General features: G+C 40.8%; 1 protein-coding gene across 6 annotated transcripts in view; it reads right to left on the reverse strand.

The window, feature by feature from the left end:
• ST5 (suppression of tumorigenicity 5) overlaps positions 1–25,536 on the reverse strand; it is a 135,249-nt gene that overhangs the window by 41,491 nt on the left and 68,222 nt on the right. For 5 of the 6 annotated variants that reach the window (XM_018076088.2, XM_018076090.2, XM_018076093.2 and 2 more), the window contains 7 exons: positions 23,139–23,275; positions 10,333–10,481; positions 7,371–7,586; positions 4,402–4,498; positions 3,436–3,480; positions 975–1,159; positions 230–339 (listed from right to left, as the gene is read on the reverse strand). In XM_018076088.2, the coding sequence (XP_017931577.1) occupies positions 230–339; positions 975–1,159; positions 3,436–3,480; positions 4,402–4,498; positions 7,371–7,586; positions 10,333–10,481; positions 23,139–23,275 (939 nt within the window). The remainder of the gene's footprint in view (positions 1–229; positions 340–974; positions 1,160–3,435; positions 3,481–4,401; positions 4,499–7,370; positions 7,587–10,332; positions 10,482–23,138; positions 23,276–25,536) is intronic. The other variant, XM_018076091.2, reaches the window with a different exon arrangement.

The raw sequence follows: 25,536 nt of genomic DNA on the forward strand, positions 1-25,536 counted from the left end.
AGGAACCTTCAAGCCTCTTCCCCTCAGCCACACAGGCCTGTGAGGCAGGCAGAACAGGCAAGAAAAAGAGCACGGAACTTCAAAAGAAAGAAAAATGAAATACAGCTGCTTGATAATGAAGTGGCCAAGGCTCAAACTGCTGCTTCCTTAATTGGGCATGGCAGAGGCTGTGGCTGCTCCAGATGCTCTCCGTCAGCGCCGTGCGGCAGAGGAGCACTGGGGTGGTTACCTGTTGTACTCAGAGACAGGGAGCCAGTCCTTGGCATCAGGGAAGCAGAACTGAGGGATGGCCTTGAGACGCTCCTCTGCTTCACGCATTTGCTTGGTCGGTCTTTCCAGCTGCGGGGGAGAAAAGTGAGGCTCAGTCAGTCCCTCAGTCCTGGCTGCACAGCACTGCTCAGGGGGCAGAGCTACTAATTAGCTCTGAGAGCAAGGGCGCATCAGATTGTTCATTGTTTGTCCTTGGCAGAGCGAGGCATGACTCCAGGACAGGTTTATAGAGGCCAGAACAAAAGAAATAATCACTGCTGGGTTTTTTAATTTTTTTTTTCTTAATTGCCTGAAATTCCCTTGTTGCACAATGGCCACTTAAAGCACAGCCTTAACTCAAATACCTTTCTGCTGCAAGAGCACAAGAGAAATTCCAGAGATCAGAAAAAAATCTTTCCACTGACTTCAGCGAGTTTTGGAATGAATCCTAATATAGCCAAAATGAGTTAAAAGTGAAATATTTAGAAACTGAATTTAAACACAGTCTTTAAAGTATCTGCCATCGGGCCAAACTCTCCAGCCTTGAAAAAGATAAATCTGAAAACAGGGAAAGCTTTCAGTTACCTTCTCTATGCCCTTCACTTTGTAACATATTGCTTTGGAATAATTGAAAGCTCCATTTGAAAATTAGATTTGTATTCATTTTTCCACTTATTCACTTTACTGATCTTAGAATGCACTGTATGTAAGAATTTTTCTTTTACCTTGGGAAACTGATATGTCACTTCTGGGAGGTAAGTGTTTTTAGAGGGCTTCTTTTTCAGTGACACTACCACAAAATACTCAAATAACTCCCGTTCCTGCCATTCAATCAACTCCAGTTCCAGGGTTCGATAACTTGGAGCCCTCTTCAGCATTGACTGGATGTGCACAAGACGCTGGGTATGAGCTGGCATAAAAAAAAAAAAAAGGGAATTAAAAAAGAGGTAGACCATTACCTGAGACTGTAATGTATGTGTGTAAGCCACAGCCATTCACAAAGGACTTTCAATTTGCCAGAGTATTATTCCAAGCATGTTCTCCTTTCAAAAGCAAACCTTCTAGTTAGCAAACCTTCTGTACTCTCCCTTACTAATTACATCCATAAATCAAAACTCTCTCCAAGTACTCAAGTGATGCAACACTAAGTCACTGAAATAATTTGCAGTTCATAACTGTTACCCTGCCAAAGGTCTGTTTTCCCTTCACACATAAGACTAGATTATAAACCCTCATGTGGGTGTGCAAATGCACTGGGGCCTCGAGGGTTTCACATCTCAGGCCTGATTTGGATCTAGCTTACATTGGTGAAAAAGAGCTCTGTGCCCTGCCTCTATGTAGCACAGCTTTTTGCTATGAACCATGGAACAATATCCAGGGAAAGGGGACAGAAAGAAAAGGAAAGATGTGCCAATTGCCTCCCATGGATTGCTTTGCTAGTGCCAATTCAATTAAGGGGCAATCTTAGATTGATGGTCACATCCAGACCTCAAAGATATGCCTTCATCAAGTGACTTGTCACTAGACATCTATGGTGCACTAGCCAGTAACATCATTACCAGTTCTGGTAGACCAAAAAGTGAAAACAGCTCAGTAAAACCAGTTTCCTGCATGCTCTGCCCCACCTCTTCACACCAGGATCTCTGTGCAATGGCAATCAAACTGTTAGCAGCACATGTTTTTGTGCTATCACTGTCTTCGTCCTATCACTGTCTTTGCCCACAGTTTGCAAAAGGCAAACTATCCCTCGTGGTAGGAAAATAAGATGTCATAAGCTCTTGATCACATCCATAATTAACTGCCAGAAAGAAAGGGAAACCTCTTGATGACCAGCTGTCCTACAACTGGTTCAACACAAAAACGAAGAATTATTTTGATAAAGCACTTGGTGTGACTGCACAACTAGGGAAGCTAAATCCCAAGGAATAACCCTGCCTGGTCCTGCCCTGAGATAGCCCCACTCTGCAGGCCAGCGCTTCACATCTGCAAGAGGTGAAACCAAGGAGCCCACCCCACTAGATGGGGACCCAGTGAATCCTGTCACGCTACACATGACAACTGTGTCTTTGGCTGAGGATGTCCTGAGAGCATCAATGTAAATATAAGATCACTCAGGAGCAGTTGGTTAGTGAGACACCAGAATGAAGATCCTCTGTTCCACACCAATGGGGGGAAAACCTCCCTGTTTCCAGTGAAATCAGAATATCCTCCCAATAACACAAGAGAGGCCAAGCCCTGCCTATCTTCCTCCATGGGCTATGAGAACAAGCAACCCCTATATTTTTTGACACAAAGAGAAACAGAACTGAAAGTGCTTTTGGGCTAGTACAGGTAGACAAAGGAGCAATGAATCTTTTTCCACACAACCCCAAAATGTTGCATACAGCCTGTTTTGGGTGTTCTTACCACCACTGTTTCCCTAAGACAATGTTTTCCAGAAAGTTTTGCTGCATGAACAGTAAGCAGGTGACATCTGCAGTGGATAAACATGGATGCTTGCCCCTTATCTTATAACAACAGATCCACACTCTTGGGGTTTTTTCCCTCTCTCATTTACACACAACATTATGGGTTTTTAGTAATAAAATCTGTTGTTGCTGCCTTCAACCTTTTTATAGGTCTCTTTCTGTATCAGAACTCTTGAAAAGGAAGGACTAATTTACTGGCCTGGTTCAGGCAGAGTTTGTGCAGGTGCTGTACACTGATAAAGGAATTTCTGCAATTTGGAGACTGCAGTTATAAAAGAGTGTAAGAACCACTATGCTGGATCATACCCAAATTCCTGCCTCCAACAGCAGCTTGCAGCAAACACTGAAAGTAGCATATGAATAAGAAGAAAGCATCTTTATCCGATCTCATCCCTCTAAGTCTGCACCCAGTAGTCAGTCTGGAATAGATCAGCATCTGTGAAGTGGCTAACAAAGCAAACCTATCAAAGGCCCTGTTTTTCATCATATGACACAGTTGCCAAATCCTTGTTAGATCCTCACAGCTCATTTCGTACTTGCTTTCCACGTTCATGCTCTTGTGTTGGAACTTTTGTGGGCTCTGCAGTAATGGAGTTAGCATAGCTCAGGAAAGAAAATATAGACCATGGGCAGAAACAATGTGCAGTGTCAGAAGGATGTACATTGGTAAGGTCTGTGACAGGGTCTGACTAGAAGTTATTGAAGGCTGATCCCTTACCTTTAAACCTGTCATCTGAGTCACTCTCACTCTCGCTGTTCTCATCTGCAGAGGACATAGAGGGATCAGTTAATGCAAAACCAAAGCAAACAAACTCAGTTTACTGTGGTGAAACATCTCTGAGCCTTGTGATCCACACATGCACTTCTCCTCAGGCTTAAAATATCTTGAAATAAACAGTTTGAACGACTCCTTAGATGGTGTTTTCCTTGGATTCAATTCCAATTTTGCTTGAGAATAAGAGCTTCATTTTGATGAAAGTGCAAAATTCATTCTCCCTTACAGCAACTGTTTGCACTGAACCCCCATCTATGCTCAGCTGCAAAAGTGAATATTCCATTTAGAAAATGGATCTTAACCCTTTCACTACTGTTTTCAGACTTTAATTTTTTTGGAAAAAAGAAAGTTATGGAGCACTTGAGAAGCCAAAGTAAGCCTTATGAGCTCTGGCTGTCTGGGCAACATCTTCAATCACCAGAACTCAACAAACCGAGTTAGAGTTAACAGGCAAAAGTAGCCATATGACAAGATGTATTTCTGAGGGGTACTTGTATTAAAGCTCTATTGTACTCTTACTACAAACATGGCCTGAATTTCTTTTTAGCCCCTGTTTTTCCAGAAGCAGTCTGAAGCACATTGTGAGTGCCAGGAAGAAGCATGAAAGAATTACAAGGTCAAAACCGTGAATTTTGGACAAAACTTACAGATGCAAGTGACTTGAAAAGTGAACTAAAGAAGCTTGATAAATCTAGCTGATCATGGGATTAATAGGAGAGACAATACTGAGAATCTTGTTTATTTTTAGCTCATCCTCATTTTCTCCTCTAGCAGAGAGAAAGTTATTGTTGTTCATGGAAGAAAGTTCTAAACAAAGTAGAGTCCAGGGGAGATGTGGAGAAAAGAAGAGAATCTGTTAATCCAGAAACATTCCAATGGATTCACTGAACCATAACACTTGTATCATACCTCGTAGGGATGCTGTCTCAATATTGGACATAGAAAGTTTCTTCAGTCGTTTTTTTCCTCTTTTTGCACTGTAGATTGAATTGATTCTTTGGACAAGCTGCAAAATAAGAAAATGAGGACTCAGTAAGACTAAATGCTTTTCTGCCAGGAGACTTTTAATTAAGCTATCCAAATAAACAATTTAACCATGGATGATATGCCAGCTGAACCTCCAAGGCCTTTACCATTTCAAAGTGCATTTTTATTTCTCTTATTTTGAATCCCGTTTGTATGAATAAGTTATTTTCAATCTCACTTCTTTACCTATGGGGATATTTTTAAAAACAATTAAATAACTCAGAAATCTAAATACCATTTTCAAAAATGCCATAGACATTTGCAATAAAAGCAATGAGCCTGAGGATTCAAAGGTAGCTGCCGTCCTCTACCACCTCATTCCTCTAAGCTATTATTTCTCTCTTCCCTTGCATCTTCTAAATAATAGTAATCTATTAGCCTTATCCAACTTTGCCAAACACTCATAGACCTGAAGATCATATTCAGATTTTGAATACAAGAGTAAGGTGTACCAGCACCTCTCTGAACTGAGATATTCATGTGTTCAAATAAGCACAAGGAGTTGGGTCTAACTTTTTTAAGCTTTTTCAGGTACAGAGTGAACCAGCTGCTTTGAAGATACATGGTATCAGCTGAGGGTCTGGCCCATATGGACTTCTTCCCCTTTCCAGCTTACCCTGTACTTACCTCACTTCAGAGGTGCTGTACATACTGTCTCCAATCTTATCCTTATCTACAAAAGTATTTTGAAGTTAGCTACTAGTGCTGTCTTTAGCTGGCTTTATCCACCACTAGCCAGAATTTTAAGTCCTGGTAATCATTGTGACTTTCCTCAGGAGGGCTAATGCAGAAAATAACTGTCTGCCAAAAAAAACCTGAGATGATGGAAAATATTAATGAGATAACTTGTGTTTAGTGCCTTCAATAAGAGGTTGGGATTACTAAGAATTCATAATTAAACAGACTATTGTGACTTCTGGAGAGTCATAAATATGTCATAATATGCAATTAATCTTCACAATGTCTTATGAGTGAGGAATACTATATTTTATTCCATAGCAGTTTTAGTCATAGCACTATAATACATTTTGCAAAAACTGTTTCACCTCACCTTGCAGAGACAGAGAAACTCAGTGAGAGATAAACTAATTTACCATAGACAGAGCAGAAGGCCAGTACCAGAGCCAGTAACAGAGCTACAAAACCTCGTGCAACCCCTCCAACAGAAGAAGAGTGTCCAGCCCAGAACATACTGAAGTGTTAAAATCCTCACTTGTTCTCCCACTTGAATCAGGATCAGGGATTTTGCCTCTGGGTGCTGCCTGAACCATGTGCAACCCACCAGCAAAGCTCTGCTGAACTTGATTCACTGTCCCTGGAGGTTTTTAAGATGAGACTGGATGTGGCACTTAGTGCCATGATCTAGTAACCACAGCAGTGTTGGATCAAGGGTTAGACTTGATCTTGGAGGTCTTTTCCAACCCGGTTGATTCTATGATTCTCTGCTCGCAGCCACATGCCTGGCTCTTCCCACTGGGAATCCTGTGGCAGAGCCAGCAGGATAAAACCTTGCCCAGCTCCTGCATGTGCACCAGCCCAGAAACTCCTGCAGGAAACCACTACAAAAGGCATCAGGAACCAGGAGTGGAGGACCTTGCTGGGATTTTTCACTCCCCTTGCTGTGCTGCTTGGCACTTTGTCTGCTTGAGCTACTTCATCATGGGTAAATGCCTGCACTCTCCTGAGGAGAGCCCAGATGTTTAAAGGACTTGAGTATTGCTTCATGAAGCATCACTGGGGGTGGTACAGAACAGGAGTTTCAGAGGTTTGAATTTTTCCCTCTAATAACTAATATTTTCTCAGTAAAAAAACCTGATATTCTCCAGCAACATGAGATTCTTGGAGTTACAGCGACAAAACAATAGAAATTGTCACAAGATTTATGATAAAACTATGAACATTCATATGCTGAAAACATAATTTCACATAAGGAGAATACCTGTCTCATCAATAAAAAAAAAAAAATTTGGTACAAAACCAACAGCCAAACTGACAAAGTTTTACTCAAAAACAAGTAACTCTGTAAGTTACAATGTAACGTCCTCCACAGATCTATGTTCATTTGTGCAGTAAAACAATAAATTCCAAGAAAGTAAAAATATAGTTAATATTAAAGATGTCATTTCCTCCTTAAACAGAATTTCTGACTAATTGACAGAAACATAAAAATGTCCTTCTATTCACAGTATTTATAGCCATGTGCTTTAAAATATTCTTTCTAATAAGAACAGGAAAGAGTTGTATACAGAGTAAAAATCAACTTTGTTCACAAGCCAAAATTAAGTATATTAGCAGTTCTCCCCCTCTCTGTTGCTATTGTACAAGAAGAGGTTTGTTGAGTTTTTTTGGTTGTCATCTTGTGGCTTGGGGTTTTTTTTTTCACATTCTATTTTGAGTTGGAAAACTCCTTGAAAAATTAAAAACTAAGTTTTACTTCAAATCCATGAAGATAACATGGTTATCAGGATGGGGTAGGTTATGAGTAAATTAGGGGAAACATATTAATAATCATTATTTTCCTGAGACCAGGAAACAAATGATGAGGAAATACCACTTCAGATGCTGCTGCATGTTATAAATAATAACTTCTTGGCCATCACCCATTCAAAATCACAAAGCTGTGTCCACAACTATGCTCTGGTTCACAGAGCTTAAACAAGAGTGTGGAAAGCAGAATTCAACTCAAAGGAGTACGGCTGGGCTCCTGAGAATTACTGTTTCTGTTTTGATCTAAATGTTCCTTTAGGATACAAAAAGAGCTTTCAGTGATGGCTAAAGGCTGGGTAGAAATTTGCAAGCTCTTGAAGACAGGTGGCCTGTCCTCAGCATTACCCTCATCACGCTGCCAATACCTTTGGGATCCTCCTGGCTCGCCGTGTAGACAGCAGCTCGCTTGCAGTGCTCAGGCTGTCCTCATTGAGGCTGGAAGGGGAGGAGGGGATGCCAAGCTGAGCCAGCAGCAGCATATCATCGTGGCTGTGCCGCTTGGGCAGCCGTGGTAAGCGGTGGCTCTTCCTTTCTGACCAGTTCCCGACGCGCAGAGACTGGCTGCTGGGCTTCGAGGGCAGCTGCAGGAACAAGAACAGCTTGAGCTCTTCCCCTCCTCAGCAACACTGAGAGAAGAGGCAGCTCTCTGTGAGTGAGTGGTGGCTGCACAAGGACATCCTGCCAGGTGAGCCACTGCTCTGCAGGACATGTGTGAAGAGAGGGTTTCAGATCATGATGAAGCGTCAGGGGTCAATATTTAAGACAAAGAAAACAGCAGTACCTTTGCTCTGCTGCATTTCCCTGCACCCACATCACACCAACTCTATGAGCCTTAAAAATCTGACTTATAGGCTTGGCTGACACCAGAACACTGACCCAGTGGGCCTGGCCCATCTCTTTCACTTGCAGGAGTGAAGATCAAGAGCATTTATCCAATTCAGTGTAATATTAATTCAACGTAATAGTAATAAAAAAATAGCAAATTCATGCTATTTTATCCTAGGAAAAACAAAAAAAAGGCAAAAAAAACCCAAGCTTGATGTATTTTCATGATGTTAAGAAATTTTAATATCTCCTCATGTGCAGAGGTGCTGTTATAGCTTTGTCCCGCATTCCCAAAATATTCTCTTTGAAACACAAAACTGTTAGCATTGGAGGGGGAGGGGAAAATTTCACTGACAGGATTAAGCACCAAGTAACATTTATCTTTAAAAAACTAGGTCTCTTTTGAAGCAGTCCTTCAAACAGCTCTGCCCAGCTCTCAGGAAGGTTAACCAGCAGGCTGGCAAAGCTGGGTCCCTGCCTTCTCCTCCCAAACACAAACGCTGTAAAGAAGCTTAACCAGCACATCCAGGAAAAAAGTACTATTATGTCAAATGTCTGTCAATTGGCATTTGCTAATATTATATCAGCAGTATTACAAGTTATAAATCTGAAGTAATAAATGTCCCGTTTTTTTCTACTTGGAGGGCTTACTGATTACAGTGCCATGCAATTTGGGATTAAGCACAGGTGTTTCTGTGTGGGTGTGTTTTGCATCACAAATACAGTGTTATCATAAAACATTCCTTTTACACATGATGACTTCAAAAACTGAAAATAAAAAATGGGAAGGGAGAAGACACAGTTGGATTCAAAATCAGTGTTTCTGAGGTCCCTGCTTACCACAGATTAGCACACCAGGAAAATGTACAACAGTCTATACTTTAATGAAAGGAATTTTTTTGGAGGTGATTATTGGAAGCCTGATGACCTTCTGATCTCCTTCGTCTTGTTTATCATCATCCATGACTGAAAAGTCATGTTGCTAAGCCAGCTTTGTTGTTATGATGGAAAAACTGGGTGATAAATCGTTGCCAAATCTACCATTCTTCAGGAAATTCAGACTTTTCTATTTCTGGTCACTGGAGAATTACCCAGGCCCATAGCTGACCCGCTCTTAGTGCCTTTTCATTTTAAATATCAGCACAATGACAGTGCAGTTATGACAGGACTGACTCCTGGCAGGGAACTCCAGGCAGCATTTCAAAAACAAGCTCCCAGAATAAGAACAGCCCTGTTGCAAAGATACCAGAGAGTACTTATTTACTGAACAACTTTACAGAAGCTGTTTAAATCTGTATATTCTTTGGTCACCCTGTGTTAACCAGAGAACATTGGATAGTATCTTGCTATGGTCCTATAGGGTTCCTACCCTACACCCTCCTAGATCCTCTAGATGCTACACAGTTCCTGTTAATATGCACACAGCCAGAAATAATTGTTATGCAGCATAAGTCTCTCAGTACAAGGTTATCTTTGTGACTGCAGTTTCTGTTTCTCCTTATTCTGCCTGATTACCTTCCACTTGTTCCTTTTCCAGTAGCTTTGCTGAAAACACTGCTGTTTTACAAGAGATGTGCTAGGATGCACACCAAGAATCCTGGTGGTACTTCTTTTGTCTCTTGGACTGTGATGCTCCCATGCACACAAAGTGAGTAAAAGAAAATGTATTCAGTTCTGGTTTAGGTCTCCTTATAAGACAAAATGTAAATTGTTGTGACGTTTTGTTCAACTGCAAATTTTCTGTTGATTCAGTGCACAGTGAAGTTCCTTTAAGTGGTGTTTTGAATCTCAAAATTAAGTATATGATGAGAATCATATTTTTTCTTATGAACACAACGATCCCATAACAACAAAGCAACCCGGCATTTCATAGTGTTCACAAAAAACAGACTTGCTTTGGAAAATTCACCACAAAATAGAAAGTCTGCAGAGTTCCTCATCTTTCATCTTTTGCTGTAAACACAACTCATACAGCCTCGTTAAATGCAGACACTCAGGTTTTTCTGATTATTTTATTATTCGTTTATTTATTGGGGGGACATACTTGGCATTCTTCATTTTACAGTAAAACATGCCACACTACGTACTTCACCAGAGCAAAGTCACAAGAGGCCTCACGTAACAACACACAGGCAAAATCAGCAGCTGAGTTTTCCCCTCCTGCCCCTGCTTAAAATCACAGCAGCAAACGCAGAGGCAATTCACTAAGAGGTGCAGCCATACAAATAATTTAGGTCCAGATTTAACTCACAACCAACCGGTGGAAGGAATCTGACTGAAATCCTGAGGCCACAGCCAGCACAAAGAGCCATCAGCTCCTGCAGCCCTGGGAAGCTGAGCTACAGCTGCCAAGAGCATTCCCAGCACCGGCTCGTGCGTTCGGTCGCACTCTTTCCAGATACCCTTTATCATCCAGTACGGCTGCTCTTCCTCCTATGCCACGACTGATTTCCTTGCAAAAGCTTTAAAATGAGCTTCAAGCACAGAAAGACAGGCTGTTACCTGGGGAGGTGATGTGTATTTCCTGTTCTGCGGCGTCCACATCCTGTGCAAAGAATCTAGGGAATTCTCAGAGAGCTGATGGGATTTTCGGCCCGCGTGACGGTCTTTCAGCTCCACATCCTCGTACGGGTTTTCCTTGGGTGACTCGCCTTCACATTTGGGTTGGTTTTTTTTAAGGAAAGAAAAACAGACAGGAATGTAAAATTAGAAAAAAAAAATAAAATCATGTGAACCAAGTGAAAGGCTTTTAGAAAAAGCTCCTCAGCTTTCAGCATGACTCATCCCTCTAGCTGCAGCTGGAAGTATTTGGAAGAGAACTTGGCTATGCGGTTGACAAGTTTCTTTGGATTTTTTTTTACTGCCTTTTTTTTTTTTTTAAATAAAATACAAAGATTTCACAAGACGTGGTTCTGAGCATCCGCAGCTGTGGAAAATTTATTGAAATATAAAAGCTAAGGCACTTAACTATTTTAAAGTGTATCAGTAGATTTTATAAATCTGTAACAACCACTCACAGGGTGAAATGAAGACCAATAAATAACCATTCTCAACATATCACCCTTACAAACAAGAAGACAGCTCTTATTTGACGCTACCTTCATTTTTCTCTTCTCCTGAGGGAAGGCAAAGAAAGAATAAACATTTTGGCTCAGCAGTGCCAAGGGAGAAGATTGAAAACACAAAAGGGGTGGAATTTCTGTCCCAACCATACCGCATCCTCAAAGTGTTCTTTAAAACATGTTATGTCTTCCAGTTAGGCAGCTATTCGTTTCAAGTTACATAAAATTCCAATATCCCGGAAGGAAACTCATCCTGCTAGTAATGGATAGAGGCTTGAACAGTTAATGACTACATATGACATAAATGAAAAATACATCAAAAAGCAGACAGCAATCTTTGAACTTTTAGCATTTGAAAATCAGAACCAAAATTTACAGTCCAGACTTGAGATCCAATATCCACCATCTTCTCACAACTCCTGAACTTAGCAAACCTCTCACTCAACTAAGTAACATGAAGATGAATGAGTGCCATCAACAAAATTAACATTTTGTATCCGTTTTTTCAAACAGTTGGTAATCAGCAACTGATTTATCAAATAAATATTAGGTTTATCAAATAAGGGTCCTTCCAGTTTTCCAACCATCTTAAACAGAAAATCATCTCCAAAAAGAGTGATCTACTCAAATTCAAGGCTTGAATTTACAGAAACTTGAAACATGCAGGAAGTTCAAAGCTTTAAACTTACTTGCTTTCAGTTTTATATCTATAGATGACTCTAAACTCCATGTTTTTAATACAATCTATATTACAATACAAGCTATTTAATATAAGAAATTCAGATTTTACTGCATACTATGTCAATTAAGAATTGAGGACAGAAAGCTGTAGCATGGTTTATTATTCCCACTGTTACAGAAAATATTCACAGCATTTAAAGGGTTGACAGCTGAGTCATAGGTGTTTTCAGTGAGAGCAAGGCCTGGGTTAACACTCAGTCCGTGTGACTACCAGCTATTTTATTCTAGACAGAATATTACATTTCTTTATTTTACAAAAGAAAATAAAAGCAGTTTGTGCTTTCTGTTTAATTGTTGAGCCTGGAAACATGAGACTGCTTGATTCATCAATTATCACTGCAGGAACTTTTGCTGAACAAATTCACATATCACAGTAAAAGTAAAAATACACTTTTGCTTCAGTAATGCATCATAATAAGATTTTTAGTGAAATATAAGCACAAGAATGAATGTTTTAGCTTTGTTTTAATTAGAAGTCTGAATCACTGCTGCTCTTGAAGAATGTCTGAAGTTGCAATCACAGCTTATTATTTCATCCAGAGGGAGTCTGATTCCAGAAGCTGCACTGTCATTGTAGCCAATCCATGTGCCACATGGAAAGAACACCTTCAGGTGCATGGGTTACATGAAGGAAGACCTTTTGATAATTGCTATGAACAGAATAGATCTTAACCAACAAGTATTCCTAAAAAAAAGTGTAAAGCTACAAATGTCCTGGGGTGGTTATGGAATTGATTGATTCCTTCTGTGGGAAGAAAAATAGATATTGTGCACTAATTCTGTTATTTGTAAACCCTAGAGCTCTAGATATGATAATCATAACAATGATAAATAGTCAAATTTGCAAAATGCTGTTACTTACTCACAGCTAATTGGGCTGTACTAGCATAATAAAATTTCTTGTAAGCCCAAGTCACGTATAGGTCAAGCAAGCATTTTGGAATGGATTAACAGATTTCAAAATACCCGGCTGCATGAGACAGTGCTCAAACATGCACTTCCCTGTGAAAACAAATGTTATTGTATTCGTCTGCAGAGTATCCAAACTTCTGAGAAGAAACAAGCCCATCAGTGAAAACTTTTTTACAATGTAAAGCATTTGTAAATTCTAAGGGGATTCTCTTTCCAAGACACAATGTAAAACAGAATTGCTCGAACCCAGTTAAACTCAACATAACTAATGTTGACCTGAAATACTAAGTATAGAAATGGGCCCAGAGAAGACTTGGATGAGAGAAGAGGGAGGAGCAAGGCACCATGAGCAGAGGCTGCTTTTCTGAGTCAGATTCTCTACCAAGAGAAAGCTTGGGCCAAATTCCTCTTCAGTGTAATGTGAAGGTCAGAGGAGACACCACAGGGATTTTAACCCTTTCCCCTAGAGCTGTGAGAGTTTCTTCAGCAACTGGTTTGCTGTTCAAGAAGTCTTGTTTCCATTCTTTTTATCATTTGCTTAAAAACCAAACTATTTCAGAGTGTTTGTGGATTTTTTTCACTTTGAAATAAAGCCTTGAGACCAAATACATCTCACCGTTATTTTTTGCACTTTTTTTTTAAGGAATAATCTCCTTCCACACTAAATCTCTGATGATGAAATAATGCAATCAATCAGAAACAACCTGGTTTTGCTGATTTGACATTTGAATGAAATATTTGGTTCAAGCAGTGAACTAGAAGAGACAGTTTATTTGTCTATGTCTTCTGCTTTCATCTCTGCATTTCTCCTCAGCACAACCACTTCTCTAGTCCCAAAACCCAGGCAGGGAATGTTTGCAAGCTGCAGTGCTTTGGCATTCATTTGGACTTGCTGCAAAAGAAAAACATATTTACAATGAAAGAGCAAGGAAACGTCTTTGTTCCTGCCATATGGATGTCTCTATCGGAAGACAAAAGGAGAAACATTACGCAGTATAGAGGTCAGGCTATTCTTAATAAGGCTGATCCTACAGCCACACATGACAACAGCAGATAATCACTGACTTCAAAGAAAGCTGAATCGGATCCCCAGAATGCATATGGTTACTAACAGTTAGTCTTTGGCAAATACTGTCTCTAATCACCATCCCTACTCCCAGATCAGTTCCCTTTATAAGCATTTTTTTTCAAGTTTACCATTCTCTTGAATTCTACGTACCAAACTGCTGAGTTAACACAGGGCATTTATCTACACGACATTTATCTTCAGAAGATCTCACAGACAATTTAATGAGTGGTCCACCGTGGAAAGAAAAGAAAGAAAAATAAAATAATAATAAAAAAAAAAGATAAAACAAGCAGTGATATTTTTAAAAGTCCTGAGGAATGCAGTGCCTTGAGCTTAAGCATCAATGAGTTTCCTCCAGGGGTTGCAGTTCCTCACTCCGTCAGCCCCACTGAATCCTGAGGCAGCACACAATGTTCCTCTGCTCAGCCTCCACACGTGGCAAATGGGAAGCAGAGGCAGACTCAGCAAGCCTGTCTCACGCTGAGAAAGGAGTGAAAAGTAAAGCTGAGGAGGGAAAAAAAAGCAGCAGGCAGATGCTTCTCTATAAATGGCAGAAAGCAGGGAAATGCATCATTTCTTTCTAGATGGGAGAAACAATTATCAGAGGAATTAAGTGATTTACCAAGGGCTGATTTATAACTCCAGCCTTTTGCACTGCCAGGAAGCAAGAAGCAGCAAACAGCAGGTACACAGTAAGGGAAAGAGCTCATTGACTTGTGTCACATCAACTCCTTTCCACACATAATCCCTCTGATGGCACCTACAGATCCTTGAACTACCTTTTCTGCCCTCTGCCCATGACCTCTGTTCAGCTGTGCATAAAGCCCAACTCATTTGATCCACAAAAACACAAACCCTTGCAGAAAATAAAATACCACTGGGCAAGCAGAGAAAAGGGTGGTTGGCGAATTCTGCTTTTGCCGTTGTTGAAGAGGAAGGAATGGGAGCGAACCTCTGAGTTCAAGCACTGCATGAAGGAACAGCACAGCACTGTGCAGACTTACAGCCCTCTGGCATCTCTGGGCACCAAGTCCAAGGAACTGCCCAGTGGTGAGAATCCACGTGGGCCCATTGCAATGTGTGTGCACTGATCATTCATTTTAGTCATAAAATTACACAAATGTAGATTTGCACCGCCAGTGCTGGAGGAAAACTGAGCCACTGGGATGTTTATGAGCATGTTCAGATCAAATGGATGAAAACCACAAAATCTCTACACTCTCATAAAGTATCTGAGCTTAGCTCTTTAGTACATAGATAAGCTCTTTCAACACCAGGGAAGCTGCAACTGTGCATCTCAGCTGAGGAATTTACCTCAGGAATCTGCAGAAAGAGGAACCATTTTGATATCAAAGTACAGCTAAAACACATTATAGCTGCTTTGAAAAGCTATTGCTGAATAGTACTAAGTTACAAGCCATTACCAGCCTATAGTCCTATCACCCAGTGCATCAGCTCAGTACCATGATTTCAGAAAAGTAGTAGAGTATCTGTAACATGCAGAGTGACAAATCTAAAACGCAATCGACATTTTGAGTCCAGGTCCATGGATTTTGTAGGCAACAGCCTGTGCTTTCTGAACTTCTCCAGTTCTGGTTTGCCTTGCAATAAGCAGAAGAAACACTGCAGATACTTTCAGCTCCCAGCTATCTCTGCAGGGAGTGCAAGAGCTTAGAGCTGTAATCATAATGAAGCATAGGGGAAAAGAATTAGCATGGTTGATAAATTAGTAAGAAATTTCACCCTCATAATTCACCCATTTACCACTCAGTCCAAAGTCATGTGCACAAAAACATCTGATGAGCAACTGTTAGCACAGTACAGCATCAGCATGCCTAAACTGCCTGCACTTCAGAGGCCTAACCCTGCTGACTTCAACAGTCTCTGAATTTAAAGTAGGATTTGGCAGAGCAGTCTCATGGTTATTTTTCTCTGTTTTACTAGCCTGCAGTACTGACTAGAAAACCATGCAATAAAGCCAACAGAAACTGTCAACTAGAAAACCAGGCAATACAGCTGACACAGACTCTCACAAGACGCTGCAGTGGATGGTATAGCGATGAGATAGACTCCGCAGAGAAAAACTGAGATCTAAATAGAGCATGAGATGATTATTAAAAATAACTGGAATCCATGTATCCCAATGTAACAACAGAGCAGCAGGCTGATTGTCAACAGGATCAGCTAAAGTATTTGGTTTTTCTTTGACAGGCCCCTATGGATACTGTTTGATTTAATGTGCTCTGGTTGCTATTAGCCTACAGTGTCTATAATTAAATTTGCCACTATTACACTTTCCAAAGTCTTACGTGCTTTTTAGACTGTGACAGGCAGACTGTGGGTGCAGAAGAAGACGGGAACATACAACTCCATGATCACTGCTTGTACCATCAGTTTGCATCAATCCTAGCTCTATCTTTGACTAATAGCAGTCCAGAGACCTGCTGGAATGGGTCTGGCTGAAAACCCAAAATGTTTTCAGAGAAGAACAGCACTGCTAGTGTAGTTGCAATCTCTCCAAGTTTGCTTCAGCTTCACAGCAGCCCAGCAATTTCAGTTTCTCCTTGATTTGTACAATGACTTCGATGTGAGATGATAATATGACAGACTATAATGTGCTACAAAAGCATGACAGGCAATAATGTGGCGTGTGAAGGCGGGATTTCACTTGAAAGAACAACCCTCTATCTTTCTAACCTTTTCCCACATTTACTGGAAGAACTTTGCAAATATTCTAATTCGAAAGCATTGTCAAGCTGGAACATCTTCCAACTGGATCTCGGTCATCATTTCTGCAGCTCTTCTCACACAGAGTGAAGGATTCAGTAAAACAGCTAAATCATCCCATTTTGTTACATGACATGCACTATGCCAATTTTACACAAGAATTCAAAACAACTAAGTGGTTTAGGAGAGACAAGGTGCCTTACCACAAGAGATAAAGGGAGTGACATGCTGTTCTGGACTCCACAGAGAAGGTTAAGCCACCAGCATTCCCTCCACACTCAAGACCTTGCTTGTAGGTCCACACCTGCCTATTTTAACTGCTCAGGTTAGGCTGCCTGACACTCCACTTAATAATGCTGATTTGAGACATATTGCTCTCTGTCTTATGAGTTCTGACACACGGGAAATCACTCAGAGATCCAGACTCCTCTGTTCTCTGAAGAGAGTGTATTTGCCCATGTACAACAACAACCTGACCCTCAGTAATTTCAAGGAGAAATGGTTACACCAAAAGAAGGATGTTCTGCTTTGTGAGTACCTGAAACCTGTACAGAAGATGTACAGGATTTTATGAGGAAGATATGATTTTACTCAAAACCAAACCAAACCAAAAAACCAACCAAGCAAACAAACAAAAAACCCCCAAACATTTCTAGGCCTACTACCAACCTGATGGGTTTGAGGTTTTATAATAATTTTTTTTTCTCTCAGCTCTCTGACTGTGAAGAAAGCCCATGCAAACCCAGAACTAGTTGTCCTGTTTTAGTGCAGAAGTAAACAAGAAGCTGATTCTCCCAAACTGAAGTGATAGTCAGTGACAGATGAAAACAGCTAAACAATTGTCTATAACTACACTCTTTCACCTTTCTGTCACCTTTGGTGTCAATTGTAACAAGATTCAGTTATTATATCCCCCTACAGAAGCACAGTGATTAAGTTGCTATTGTCAATCTACCTTCCTTTAAGGTGCAAAAAGTATCCGTCTAGAGAGTGTCAAGCTATTGAAAGGGCTCAAAGTCTCCTAACCATGACACTGAACAGGTCCAGAGAGCAGACAGGTGCATAAGAACCCCTCCCCAAGAGGGCCAGCTGCCCCCAAGACAGTGAACTGCAGGACATTCCCGACAGGAACCCACCAGCAAGATTCCATTCAGAAATTCATCCTGCTTTTAGAGATTCCATAGCAATGTTTTTGAGGCATTGCTTTACTTTCTAGACTGCTTCAGCTCTAGCTGCCAAAGCAGACACACTAGCTGTCAGCAGATGCTTCTCCTTCAGTTATTTGCCTTCTTTTCTCACTTTTCCCCCTCTAGACAGACTTCCCACATAATTTAACTTTTATTTAAAGTCAATCTGAAATTATCTGACTCAGTTGACTGATACCTCCACAGATTTCTGAGGAGTGTTCTGACTGGCTTCATCAATTACTTCTCAACAGACATAAATACAACCCAAGATGGGCCACAAATACAACTCAAGCTCTGCCCCTGTACATTTATTTCTGAGCTGACAAGAAGTCTGTATCCCCATCAAGAATGTGTGACTGACTCTATCCTTGTCAATGGACCACAGAGAAACTGTGACGTGGTGATAGGGAGAAATGAGGAGAAGATGGAACTGAGTTCCAAGGCAAGGTTTCAAGCTGGTCTCTACCAGTATAGACAATATAAAAACACTAGATCCAAAGGTCTGAGTTCTTTTAGAATTCAACTGTTGAATCCCACCTTTAAGATAAAAAACATTCAACTTTTAACTTTGCATAATAAGCTGGAATTGCCAGAAGAAAGATTTTTTCACAGGAGTCTGTGCCAGTTGCCTGAACCATACACTTCTGACTATCCTTCTCTTGCCCAGGTTATTTGTGTCTCTTTAACAGCCAATCCATCTGCCCAAGTTCACATTCCAGCTGCTCAAGTCTCCTCGAAAAGAGCATTTCCTCAGACAGTAGGTATTTGATGGACTCCAACCTTCACAGTATATCCTACAATGTCAGTTGAAAACACACCTGCATTTAATGCACAATAAATGTAGACTGTATCAACTGCAAGGTTAAAGGAGAGTCGCGTGGCCTAGTGGTCTACACATCACTGGGACCTGCCACCAAGCAGCTCTAGCAAGTTTTGGCACTGACACCTATCATGCATTTGGCACACCACCTAAAGAGCACTCAAAAGAGCTCCTGGGACTCTAAAAGAGGTGTATTAGCACTGTCTCTCATGTGAGTTAACAGAGTTCTAAGAACTCTTTTTGACCATTGCAATTTAGTGAGCAGGCACCAGTCTTGCACGTGAGCCAGTCAGAATGGAAATCTTACTGGGGCAAGGCCTCTCTGCAGTAATAGATGTGTCTTAAATAGACTCACTGTGACACAAACTATTCCTCCTATTGCACCAATAACTATGTTCATCAGAAAACAAATAGTCTGATACTCACAGACCTGGGCTATGTGCTGAATAGTCCTATGACTTAAAAAACAGCAGAGAGGCAAAAACCCCTGTTAAGACACAAATCTTTAGGGAGGAAAAGCATTTTAATTGCTTCCATTCTTCCAGGGAAAAAAATGTGTTAAATAAGGGCCAGGCAGCTATAAGAGGAAATGGTTCTTGCTTGGACAGGGCAAATGGAGTTTTGCAACATTAAATTAAACATTCTCAATCTATGATGCAACACACAGAGCCCAGCTGAGCAGTGGGTTCCTACACATCTCTGTAGCATCCTCTTGGAGGAAATCTTCACGTGTTCTACTGTGTCCAGCACTCTGAGGAGTTGGAGAGTAAGAAGGCTTGCCTTTTCAAAGACTTCCACTAACATTTAATTTCTAAATTGAGCGCAATTTCTCTCACAAATTATAATTTACCTAGTTTTACTAGATTTTCTCAAATTAAACTTAATATTATGATTTCAAGTTATTCTTTCAACTTTTTTTGGTAACAATCATAACAAGTGCTTTCTTCCAGATGTCAGGTGAAAAATGCCTCAGAGACACAAGACCTTAAATAACAGTATTAAACATCTCAACTGCATTTAGGGGAACAGACTAGAAAACTGAAACCGTATGGTACAGATGACAGGAAATACTGTTGTCCACAAACACAGCAGAAGCAGCTATCTCAGACATCTCTTAATACTATGATAGTTTTTTGAATTCACAGAGAGCCAAGCATGGTTTCCCCAACCAGATTCATAAAGCCACATCAATTTTGGTCTGATTAAAGGCTCATTCAAAACCACAAGAAGCAAAACAATGTTAAGTTTACTATGACTGCCACATTCCTTTTAGTGCTAGTACAGAAGATGAATGAAGTCCACATGGTTCCTTGCACATGGAATACAGCTCTGATTTATATTAGGAATGTGCATCCCTTTATACATCTGCTGCTTGATTAGCGCAGAATGGATCATTATGTTCCGATCCAATACCTGTCTTGAAGGTAACATGCAGGTATATCATCTGTTAAAGTCTACAAAAATAACACAAAATTAAAGAAAGTGTCTGGTTCATGATGTCACTGGATTTCAAAGCACAATCATTTTTGGTTTTAATATACCTTAAAACTTTTTTTTTTTTTTAAGTCAGCTCTCACAGTAAGATAAACTAGGCACAGCAGTTCATTGCTGCCCTGGTCATTAAAGAAGAAAACAGTGCAAGGGCATCAGGACAAAGAAAAAGGTTTATTGTACATAAGCATTACTTGAGAAGGCCATGTATTAAGCAAAAAAACAGTGAATCCAGTCCCAGCAACTATGTGCTTGGAAGCTGCACTAGTCTGAGTTAGAGCTCAGTACCCCACACACAGTAACTTGTAGATATCTAACATGAAACATGCTTTTCAGAAGATATTCTCTGACAGATAATTCACAACTTATCCACAGCTCTCCTCTGCTTTCCAATCAGGGAGAGATGTCCTGCTGAGGAGCACCAGGCAAGGGGACATGCTGGCAGACAGGAGAGCTGGGCTTCTGTGCTGTGTGACATCAGCAAACTGAAGGAATGGCTTGGCAGGAACTTCAGGAAGTTTAGGAAAGACAAATCCACTCCCACGGGGGTCAGAATAACCTTGCAACAGTGCATGCCAGGGTAAGGAAGGCCAACCACACCCTGGTCTGTATTAGCAAGACTGTGGCCAGCAAGACATGAAAGTGGTAATTCCCCTCTATTTGGGCCTTGCAAGGCCACACCTGGAGTATTCACAGTACCAGAGAGACATCAACAGACTGGTGATAGGCTAGAGCAAGGCTACTGAGATGGTTGGGAGCTGGAGTGCACAATATAAAAAAGAAGAGGCTGAGAGAACTGGGATTGATTAGCCTGGAAAAGTCTGTGGGATAACCCAACTGCTGTCTTCCACTACCTAGGAGGGGAAGTGGAAAAGGTGGCACCAAACACTGCTCAGAGGTGAAAGGATGAAGGACAGCAGTCACAAATGGTAACAAAGAGAATTTGGACTGGAAAGAAAGAGAAATCTATTTACAGTGACATCGAGAAAAAATTCTTCACAGTGGAGGCTAAGCAGTGGAGCAGGCTGCACAGAGAGGCAGTGAAACCATCCTGCTACAGTATTTGGAAAACTCAACCAGATGTGGCCCTAAGCAACTTGACCTAATATTGAAACTAGCCCTGCTTTAACCAGAGATTGGACCAGCTGACTCCAGAGTCCCTTCAAACCTGAATTTTATGACTCTGTCTCACAGTGCTTAGAACATTACTCAAGATTCACAACTTTCTTTTCTTGTATTTTAGCATTTACTTGAATTACAAATTTTAACTCTAAGGGGAAATGACACACTTTATTAAGTTTATTACTACAGCAACAATGTTTTAACTTCCTACAAGCTTTTAGAGAGACAGGAGATTCAACAAGGTATAGAAAAAAGACCCACCACCGCCTCTAGAGCAACTGTTTGCAAAGAAAACCCAAGGTACAGTGACAAGTCCTTTGTAGCTTTGAAGCAGATGTAGATCTATAAAACAAACTCACTATTACAGGCACCTGGTTTGCATGAGTACAGAAGTGCTACTTAGAGACTGGGGTCTAGCACTACTGGTATAAATTGCAGATGTGATACACAGAACTACGATAGTTTCTTTAAAGCTGGAGATCAAACCACTTTGGCTTGTCTTTAATCATGCTTGACGGTTTATAAGAATTATACTGATTTGGTATTCCCCCTGCACTGCCTGTATTGAATGAAGTGCTTGGAAAGAGGCTGTTAAAAAGCAGTACAAAACAATGAAGTTCTGTGTTTGTTCACAGATCTGAAATTTTGCATTCTCTTCCCATTGCCCTGTCAAAATGCCCAAATTACAGTCTGCAGGCAGCTGGTTTATAGTTCCCATGAGCTGGAAGAGCCCATTATGATTTTGCTTTACTGAACCCAAGATTTCTTCTCTTTTGAAGAAAGCTTCTTACTAGTCCCACACATTTTATATCGATATTTAACAAACCAGGGCAAGGAAAAGAAGCATTACCACCTAACATCTGGCAGCACATTGACGAATCCTGAGAAAAATACGAGCACTGTAACTAACACACAATACATTTTCAAGTATGAATTGCATGGTCTCTCATGGACATATAAAGATGCTCTCCACAGAGAAAAATTTCTCAGTATCTACAAAAGCTCTCATTTTTACTAACAGATACTGAGCAAGAGCGTTTTCTTCTGTTCTGAAAGCATTTTTTTTGAATGACGTAGAGGAAGAGTACAGTTGAAAATGGAAAGAATAAATTCCTGTTTTCACTGAGGCTGACAAGCCAGAGAGAGAATTTGAGTACGACAAAGAGCCCCAGGCTGCAATTTGTGGCCACTGTTCTTTGCTGTATCAACTGATATGACCAAGAAGAGTTTTGTTCTATTATCTTTGTTTGCCCTTCAAACATTTGTAAGCACTACTAAAGTGACTTTTTACCAGATTAAACAAGCCCAGCTTGTCAGTGTCTCTTTAGAGGACATGTGCTTTAGAGTCCCTGATTATCTCGGTAGCCCTCCAGTTTTCAGTATATAAAGATGCATTGTCCAAAGTAAAATGAAGTCCCCTTTGTATCTGCTGTAATAATATAAAACTGAAATAGTTAAAGACAATGCAGATATTCATCACTTGTGTGGAAAATCTGTGCTCTGAAGGGCTGCCCAATTTTCAGTAATTGCAACAACTTTTTTTGATGTTAAAAGAATGTATGCATAGGCCATACATTTCCTTCTAAGACCAGAAGAAACATGTTTTTCTTATGAAGCTTAATCAAAACAGTGCGTTTTTGTTGTGTATTTCTGATGGTTGTATAGCTAAAGGAAATTAATTCCAAATTAACCAGCAACTGGGACTTAGGGAAGACCAGGAACAGTGCTACAAACAACTGCTTTGGGGCAGTCCACACTGGAGTCCTGAAAAGCTCAGGGTGACCACACAAGGCCTCTGAGGTTAATCTCGCTATTGGATAGCTCTGTAAACACCATCTCAAGTTCAGTTCTTTGCATTTTTACACCACTCAAGGCTTCAAGCCAAGGTCGTGATAAAAAGAATGATTTGGTTCTTGAAAAGCATTGGCAAAAAGCTGACCAAACAGTCTGTTTCCAATAGTAGCCAATAAAGTCCGAAAGAATCAAGACTTCCTGCATGCAGACATTACTACTTCCTATATTTGCACTGAAGGATCAAACCCCTTTACCCTCCATTTAACCTCTCTTTACTGACAGCACTGAATGCTCCTGCACCGGGCACGTGTTCAACAATACATGGCCTGCCCACCACCATTTAACATCCTGCTGTGAGCCCGTGTACTGCAGCAGCTTCTTACCTACAATGTCTTCATAGGCATTCTCCTCTAAAGTGCTCTTGGATCCAAATTTATGCTGGCTCTCAGTCCCATTTTCAGTCGGGGAGGGAGGGTACAGGGATTGCAGACTTGAGGCATCCTCAAACTCAAAGGATTTTCTGAAGTTTAAAACAATAAGTAATTAGTAACTAGAATGCAAAATTATTCAAACATTTAGATGAGTGTTTGCTAAGAAATATATATAAAATGAACTACAACAACGACAACAAAAAAAAATCACATATCATGTTTTAAGAACTAACTTTTAGAGGATCCTAAGTCCTGTGCTCACAGCAGTCTCTAATATAGCCACCTGTGACACTTTTATGAGATTGGAAGTATTGTTATCCCCATTATGCAGACAGCAAGAAAATACCAAGAAAGTATGTGATATTTTTGAAAGTTTACAAAGTTAGCAGCACAATCCTGAGATTAGAAACTACTTTGCTCTTGCCAAGGTCCCCAGAAGCATGTGACCCTCTCTCCTCAAGAAAGACATATCTCTGGAAAGTGTTCCTCCACTGGTTGTTCTGGGAAATGCAGCCCCTAGTCCGACACCACTCATGTCTTAAACCTTCAGATGTGTTCCTGCACAGAGGTCAGGGTACAGATGACAGAGGCAGACTCGTGTGGAAGCCACCCATTTCTCTTGCACACCCTGTGTCAAGCACTATCAGCAAAGGGCAAAGCATTGAGGAAATTAGTGCTCTCTGGGGTGGATGAGCAATCTGGGCTGATGGCTCAAGGCCTGAAGGTTTGGCCTTTCTGGCAGGAAGGTGAGGACTGGCTGGGTCAGATGAACCATACAATTTGTCTCTCCCCCGGGTACTTGAAGGAGGGGCAATTCACCACCTCCCACCTACTGCCCCAATGCAGCAGAGCAGTTCTAGAGGAAGAAGAGCATGAGTCCTTCCCACTTTCCAGTTTACATAGACATTGCCTGAGGGAAAAAATGCTATCTATACTGAAGCTGGGAGATCCTTGAATCACAGTGCCAGCTGTACAGGGGCTGGCATTCATCGGACTGATTTACTGCTGAGGATGAAACAGTAATAAAAACAGGCTCAGTTCAGAGCATAAATCCCGTGGTGCTGTAAGGTTTGCAGAGACTGTGCTGATGCCCATACTTCACTCACTGAGACCTAAACTAGATTAACAATAAATCATCCTGCCATCAACCCCTGTTCTTCTTCCCAGCTGGAGTTACAGCACACCCATATGGCAGTGAGAGTCTCATGGGACATACTTTGCTCTGTGAATTGGCTCAGGTATCCCTATAGGTAACACAGTGACTAATATGCAGACACGGCATTTGACAAGAGCATTTCCTATTTGCCTGTTGGAGCAGACTTACAGGTCTGGATCAGGCTTAGGAGCCTCCTCTTTCTCCTTTCCCTAATCTTCAGAATATCCAGGTCCAAGTTATGCACACCAGGATCACAGCAGAAACAATCCATGCATTCCAGATCCAGACACCTACTCTTCCACACCTACTCACAGCTCTAAAGGAAGCTTACACACTGAAGACATACCTCTGTATCAAAGGAGACTTTCTAAAGTAGTTAAATATCCAACTCCTATAGATTCCAAGGCAACACTACGATGTGGTGACACTGTATAGGATCACAGGAATGGTTTTGTGGACTGACACTAAGGTGTGGTCCATGTGTCCCAAACCTATCCTGTGACACTCCTCTCCTGCACTGTGTGTGTGCCAGAGGATCTGGAACTGCTAGGGAACGTCCAGTTCACATCAACCTGAAATGTTAAAGCTACTGTGGGCACCAGATCCTCTGAATACAGACTGTCCCCATGCTAGGAGGCAAACATAAGAGATCTTCCTCCATTTTACTAGAATGACAAATAAAATCAATGCTTTCAATCAAGATATTAGAAGAATAAATACCCACAGTCCACTCTCATGACATTCCAGTGAGTGCAAACCACGTGTGTGTTCAATCTGAAACACGGAGCTACAAGCTGTAGACACAATGAATTATGTCTGTTCTCAAAAAGAGAACAGTTTAGATATCGAGATTTCAGTAATTACTGTTAACTAAATACTGTCATTATTAGATGAATTGTATGGTCTTAAGTTCTTTGTAAATCCTGGAGTTCTCCCTTCTGTAACTAAATGAAGGACAGTAGGAAAGACAATATAGTTAAGATTTTATAAAGGATTTCTACCCAGCCTTGAAGACCTGAGATTTTTGGGAGATTGATTTAAACTTATTTAGATCATGATTAATCAGAGTTGAGTCCAGAGAAATCACTAAGCTACTAATCACTAAGCTTTGTAGGATAAAGCTGTTACAAATGAATGTACATCTACCCTGTAAAATGTCAAACTGATTTGCAAGAATCATCAGGTTCACACTAT

The sequence above is a fragment of the Manacus vitellinus genome, unplaced genomic scaffold (genome assembly GCF_001715985.3).
Source record: "Manacus vitellinus isolate BGI_N305 unplaced genomic scaffold, ASM171598v3 scaffold_30_pilon, whole genome shotgun sequence".
In the NCBI taxonomy this organism is placed as follows: domain Eukaryota; kingdom Metazoa; phylum Chordata; class Aves; order Passeriformes; family Pipridae; genus Manacus; species Manacus vitellinus.